The sequence below is a fragment of the Ruditapes philippinarum genome, unplaced genomic scaffold, assembly GCF_026571515.1.
Source record: "Ruditapes philippinarum isolate M1 unplaced genomic scaffold, ASM2657151v2 ctg10092_1_1_1_1, whole genome shotgun sequence".
NCBI lineage: Eukaryota > Metazoa > Mollusca > Bivalvia > Venerida > Veneridae > Ruditapes > Ruditapes philippinarum.
This window is the reverse complement of record NW_026851521.1, coordinates 58,378-65,673: the sequence shown is the minus strand read 5'-3', so window position 1 is coordinate 65,673 and position 7,296 is coordinate 58,378. Positions and strand designations below refer to the sequence as shown.

The 7,296-nt window shown below is 29.8% G+C and overlaps 1 protein-coding gene across 1 annotated transcript in view; it reads right to left on the bottom strand.

Moving 5' to 3' along the window:
* Nucleotides 1–272: 272 nt before the first annotated feature.
* LOC132736000 (capping protein inhibiting regulator of actin dynamics-like) overlaps nucleotides 273–7,296 on the bottom strand; it is a 29,589-nt gene continuing 22,565 nt past the window's right edge. Inside the window, exons 5-6 of the mRNA XM_060723078.1 lie at nucleotides 2,033–2,116; nucleotides 273–1,650 (exon numbers count right to left, since the gene is read on the bottom strand). Of these exons, the coding sequence (XP_060579061.1) occupies nucleotides 1,623–1,650; nucleotides 2,033–2,116 (112 nt within the window). The 3' untranslated portion in view covers nucleotides 273–1,622. The remainder of the gene's footprint in view (nucleotides 1,651–2,032; nucleotides 2,117–7,296) is intronic.

Genomic DNA, 7,296 nt, shown 5'->3' with positions numbered 1-7,296 from the left:
ATTTGACTCATGCAGGCTGTATCTTTCCATTTGCTCAGTCTACAACTTAAAAAAACCCAAACAAAAAGCATGCGGCTAACAAATTAGCTCTCAAACTGATGTTTGAAAAGAGAAGAAATTAGCAAGCACAAATATATCGGTAGTAAACGATCTGCTTTATCAACTCGCTGACTGTAATTGTTTTGGCTGAAGAACGGTCCATTGAAATTTACCCTTTTTATTGTCTTGATTATATTCTGCAGTTTATAACAACAACAACATTTCACTTTTATTTTTATTAAAATCACAAAGTCAATGACACAGGGGTATACAATAAGACGTATCATGGTATATAAACAAAAGAAAAGAGATAACTTAAAAAAGAAGTTACATGTATAATATAAACGAGGATAGAGAGTAGGATATTTAAAAATAACACACCGTTGTTCTGGAACACTCTATAAATATGGAATTCCCTGTATGTTCTATCCAAAGTCATTAAATTTGAATTGTTCATTTTTTGTGCGCTCCGTAAATTGCATGTATTTCATTTGAGTAGTTATTAGTCAGAAGCGTACAACTTGTTGTGGATTTAGCAGAAAAAGTGTCTTAAAGACACATTATGCCTCAGAAATCATATTTATTAAATTTTTTTAATATGTCAAATATGTGTTGAATAATGTTTCAATAATAGATTTAGACTATGTCAGATGTTAAACAGCTATATAAAGTAGCGCTGAATATACATGAGGTAAAGGTAGCAAAATGTAAACTAAGTAGTATTTTGACTTCCATACAAAATACTAATTCACTTAAATTATACAAATTGGAAACAAAGCAAATGGAGGAAAGATAGTTTATCTAAACGGCAAATGAGCATGTTTTGGAATCTGTAACAAAATACCAAAAATAGAAAAAAAAATTAGAAATAAATATAATAAAATTTCTTTGCACAATGGACCTTTAAAATAAAAAAAAATGAGAATTTATGTGTTGATGAAGAAGAATATTATATTTTGTTTCTCGCGGACAAATAATATTTCAAATGATCAACTTGATCTAAATATAGGACGGAAGTCGAGCCAAATACGAAATGCACGTTATCCCTGATAGAAATATTATAATTGTACCTCTAATCATAAGCATCATTATTATTATTATTGTTCTTTGTAATTGTAATAAATTTCAAGTAGGCATATACAATTTTATATACGTTAGTTAACACTAAATATGTAAAGAGGCCTTCAACTTTTCTAAAGGTAAAAGGTTATTTTTAGAAAACTCGTTCATACAATTATCAAATCAGAAGATTTCAGGTGGAAAATAAAATTCGTCTTCCATAAAATACATAAACAGTTAGTATACCTCTTAGCTATCGGCCCGCTCTCTACATGTAATTAAGTAAAGGGCACGATTTTTTTTAGAAACGAACGTCACTAACGGACGCTGTTCCGAAGAAGGCTTAACAGTGAAACTATGCACTAAGCAAGATAAAATGTTTGAAATACTTAATAATAATGTAAAATTGTCGGACAAATCTAACATGTACATTTATATAAATTCAGTTAAAAAGAATATATTTTTCAACACCTTTTTAAATTGCATAAATTATGCATTGACAGTTGTCATGATCTCTGTCGTTGCTAAAGGACAGCGCAAGCTTTTGAGTGTCTGAAATAAATAATATTTTGATATTATTATTTTTTAAGAACACGCTTATTCATATTCGGAAATTATCTTTCAGCATGAATGCTAATTGATTGATAATTGCTCATTTGACACTTCTGATATTTTTGACGTGCTTACAATATAAAAGTAAAACATTAATATAAGAGTAAAAAAATCTGGTGAAAGGGTGATCCCTGGAGGCATTAATCACAACAAAATGACATGAAAATTGCAAATTCGGTTTGAGTCTGTACATGGGGGTTAAAATTATGTGAAACATTTCTTACGTTAACCATTGAATATTAAAAGGTGCTCTGAATTTAACATTGTTGTAGGACAAATTCTATTTTTCTTTTGAGATATAAAAATAAAAGGAATTTCTTACATTTTCTTCTCTTCTAAATCCATCCTCCGCATTTTCTCTTCGTGCTCCGTTTTCTCTCGAAGTTTTTCGAGTGCTAACTCTGCACTGTAATAAGAAATATTTTAAAATCAAAATCTTATGTCAAACTGTATTGCTGACTCATATAAAGTACGAAATAACAATAAAAAGAGGACGGATAACCCTTAGTTGTATGAATACATAACTTTCCAATAAGTATTGTGAAGCTGGGAAAATGGCAAAAATTTACTGTTTTGATTGATAAACGAACGAAAATGAGTCCAACTTGATTGCAACAAGAAAAAATATTTGATGAAGAAATGCAACGTACATACGTTCACATTTAGTAAGATAACGTACTGACTATATTAATTATCTTGAAGAATTTTGAAAAGCTGTAACTCTCCAAGACAAAGAGGAAAGTGCCGTTCTCAAAAAAAAGTATTAACATGATTTTTATTTGAAAAGCTGTCAGTAAAACAAAGTTAAATACAGCTTAAAAATTTCTATGAAAACCTTTAAAAAATGAAAGTTCCGTTTCAATGTTGCACTTATTGTTCAATGTATGATTTAATAAAGGAACTTTTGCAGATTGAGGAATAGTTCCTAAATAAAAAAACTAGAAACATCTGGAATCGAAAATAATTAAATCAAAAGCGAACGGGTTTGATCGAGTTCTTTCTTGGAAAAGGCAATATCTCTCCAGACCCTATCACCATCTTATGCGATATCTAATCCTAAATATAACCAAGGATCCATTAAGACCAGAAAAGTAAAATAACACCGAGTTGAAGTAACTCCTTAATTTCCTTTGCGACTATCTATGATATATTTTGCAACCAAAATAATAAGATTTTAGCATATTTTTGTGAGTATTATATTGTGATTAAGAAAGTGTTTCTATGCTTGTAATATTTTCTTTACAGTTCTTTTAAACCAAAACTAGAACCGCTATTTCAGGTAATCAAAATCCGATCTGTGGTCAACAACACGTCCTTCGCTATTGATACTTCTATATGACGCGATTTTATCAATTAGATTCTCCGAATAAGGATAGGGTCAGGCAAACATTTTGATGTATGACATATATAACATATATACAGAAGTTTATAGCTCTCATCTTAAAGACGTCGAGGGGGCATGGGGTAAAAACTGTAAGAAAAAGAATATGCCTTTGTTTCACTAAAGCAATGAAAAAATTGAAATGTCCTTGTCTCCTATACCATACCTAGGTTTTCGAAGGCATAAAACTTGTGTTCTCAAATCGTACAAATGTCTCAAACATACAATATCCTTTTCATACCTTAACTTATAGAACAATGTTTATCGTAGATAATTTTTTCATATTCTTTAAAAAATATTTTTTATTTGGGTTTCTTACATTTTGGCATAATTTTAAATTTTGTTGCAGTATGAAATTATACTTTTTAAAAGCTGGCAGATTTTAAAATTGATTTGTACAACATTTTCCTTATTTTCGAATCATCGAAGCGACATTACAATAATTTTTCATTGTCAAGTTAAGTTCAATTGACTATATATTGAAAAAGAGTGACAGTTATAAAATTGTTTGATTTCGACTCACTTTCACGGCTTTTCGCGGCTTTGTTTGTTTGATTTATTGCTTAATTACTTAAAAGTGTACCGATGGATTCTGTCAAGAAACAGAACAGAACATATCGTTTATTAGATTTGAGATTGAAACATAGTTTATCATCTATACATGCATAACATTGAATATAAAGGTCATGTCAATTAAATAATAAAATTAATATGAATATAAATATTATTTACGTAAAAGTAGGTATGTGTTGACAAGCAAATTAATTAACTCATTAAACAGTCGGCAATAAACTTAAATTTATTTAAAGAAATAACACATGCTTTTTTACTTTAGTTTTGTTCATTTTACTGTCGTTTCGATTGGCTTTTTTCTCTTTTATTAAAGAAAGCGCAGCTAGAGTTGAGTATAGCCCAGCAGGTAGGCCGAGGGATTTACATCTACGATGGGTGATATCAGGTATACATGGCTTGGGCTTTCAGTGTCCACTATTCGTATGGCTATATCTACTGTGTTTAAGACAATACTAAATATGCAATTGTCTAAAGAGAAATTTGAACGAATTCACCCTATGCTAAACAGGTCAAAGTTATCGCTTCCATTTCTTGGTGGGACACCCCAGAGTCTTTAATTTTATTGTCTTCTTGCAATGCAGACAGCTACAAGTGTCCCTTGTATGGATACACTGAAAGCATAATTCTATACGCTAGAGGAAAAACCTCTAAATTATTATGTTATTAGGTTAATTATGAATACAAGACCAACAAGGGAGACACTCCCATTAATATGTAATGTGAGGAAACCATTTAGCGCTCTAAGGTGAGAAAATGATGGCTTTCTGAAATGAGAATGTTTGAAAGTTGAGTACAAATAATCTTTCATTGCTTTAAGTTCAACCTCTGACAACTGCGTTAGTTATTGTATAATTTGGCTCAGTGGTCTATAGCGTTGTCACTTCCCAGAAGAGCGCGAGTTCGAATCACAACCATGGCTAGATATTTTCTGGAGCATATCATAATCTCCTTCCTGATTGTGTGTAGATTGCATTTTGCTGCAGACTTAATTTGTTAACTTGAAAAAGCTCAATTTTCTATTGTCAGAAATTCATATTACTGAAAGTGGGTTGAGCATGACTTCTGTTCGCTGTTTTGCCGGACAACTTTCCAGTGGATCTGTTGGACTGAATGCTATCGGAAGCTCCGTTCTGCTCGACCTTGTAGATATCCTTATTCATATTTATTTATTGAAAGACCAAAATTCCTCGTATAAGCATAGTGGTTTACAAATAAGATGTTGTTTCATTTTCCCGCCACAATTCACCAAGGAAAAACATTGTTATTATCAAACCAATTACCATATTAATATCTTTGTAAACTTGATATCTTAGATTAATTCAGACTTTGGTCAAAGTACTATAAAACTTGCACCACTCGTGGTTTACAGACCCAATCGAAACAAGTCTGAACCATTTTCGTATTTGGCGTTCGTTAGAAACTCCATTTTCGTTCTTCTATCTCAAAATAATTTCTGACTTGTTTGAATTTTTACCTATGTAAATGCATGCCCTCAATTATGAATTTAAAGAGATAAGCTCAAAATTGGAACGGACTGAAAAACATTTGGTAACAACAAGCACTGAACCTCTTCTTAGTTCCCTTTTTCTACACGTATGCATTTTATTCAGATTTTTCTACAGTAACGTTGTATTTCAGTTCATGTTGTGAAATCATGGCCAACTTATGTGACAAAAAAAACATTTAAAAAAAAACTTCACCTTATAAACATACATAAGTAATGTAGATCTAAACAATCCAACATTATTTTTTGACAATATAAACGAAAATTTTTGCAGTATGAAACTAAGTTTTTAAACGATATTTTCATAATAGACCATCTATGTAGTAATTAATTGGGCTAATTTCTTCTAACAACAAAATCATACATATAAACTAACGTGTAAAACTAGCTAAATACTATTAACATAAAGAACAAGTGTTTGAACTTAATGATTTTTTTTATCAAATATATTTATATTATACCAAATTGTCTTATAGAAGACGGTATTTTTTCTTATAACATTGTTGTTCACACATCATTTGTTAATGAAACTCAATGCTATGTATCAAATTTTATATAATTTGTTATTTTAAAGAAATATGAATTGTGTCCTTTGTGAAAACACACCTTTCAGATATTTTGATATTTGTTCCACTGTATGTTGTAATTGAGGTTGTATACCACACTTAATGAAAACATATATATGTATTTAATTATGCTTATAAAACAATTTTAAAACACAGAAGAAAATGTAAAATATGTACTTCAAATATTTGTACATATGAGCCGTGTCACGACAAAACCAACATAATGGCTTTGCGACCAGCATGGATCCAGACCAGCCTGCGCATCCGCGCAGTCTGATCAGGATCCATGCTGTTCGCTATCAGTGTCTGTACATGTTAAAGAGTTTGTAAGCGAACAGCATGTATCCTGATCAGTCTGCGCGAATTCAGACATGAAATGTTACATTCGGTAATATCTTTATAAATAATACTTTTTGGAACTTAAAAAATTGATAACTCGTAACTTAAGCATCATAGTATTTAGGTTATCAAACAATAAAAAATGTGTTACAGGATCTTTAAGTATTGATAAAATATTAATTCCACAATCCGAATTAATAAAATTTGTTAAATACTTTGACAAAGGTATTTTCAATTTATTTGCATCTTGTTCAATTTTCTTTTCATTTTTTCCTTTACATCAAAGATAGTCCAAACATATTTTCTCCGATGTATCCATCTTTCATAAATACAGAATAATACTGAATAAAAATAATAAAAAATGTATTTTCTTTCCAATTGCTATTTCATTTGCAAATATTTTGTAATATCTAAAGGATTTAAGGGTCTTTAGTTTTTAAAAGATACAGTGTATCTTTGTTTGTTCTTTTTAGGAAGGAGAATAATGACTTTATTTTTCGTAGTTCATTCAAGCTTCCAGTATTAAAAATAAATAGCGTTAACATTTCCTTATAGATTATAATTGCACTTATTATTATTAAATATATTTTTGAATTTTGAGTTTTGTACTATTATTATTAATTTCATTTCACTTTTTTTTCATACATCATAACGTCATGTTTGTGTAATCATGCATTATTCATAAATGGTAAAGGTATCATCTATTTTTTAATTCATTATAATATGATATTTGTGTGTATTCATGTATAACTTTTAATGATATTGTTAAAGAATTACAATTTCTAGAAAATAAACTGTTCAGTAAGTATTTAGTTTGTCTGCTGGTCAGAGCTGCATCAGTACTAAGGGTGTAGTACTTAAGTACCAGTACCAGTACTTGGCAAATTATGCAGTACCATTACCAGTACCAGTACTAGATTTTAGCTCGGTACTGCAGTACCAGTACTTTTTTTGCTGAAGTAATTAAGTATCAGTACCATTACTTTTATATATTCATCAAAGTTTGAATAAATACAGTGTCAAACAAATAATTGCAAATATTATTCAGCAAAGAAATAAAATCATAATTTACTTTAAAGCGGCATGCCTCCAGATGACCCAAAATATTTCAAGAAAATTAAACTTGGAAAAAAATTACTAAAACTTTGAGAAAAGTAAACAAATTAAAGATTTAAGTGATAATTTATATCTTATGTGCAATTAATGACTGTATTTTGTAGTAT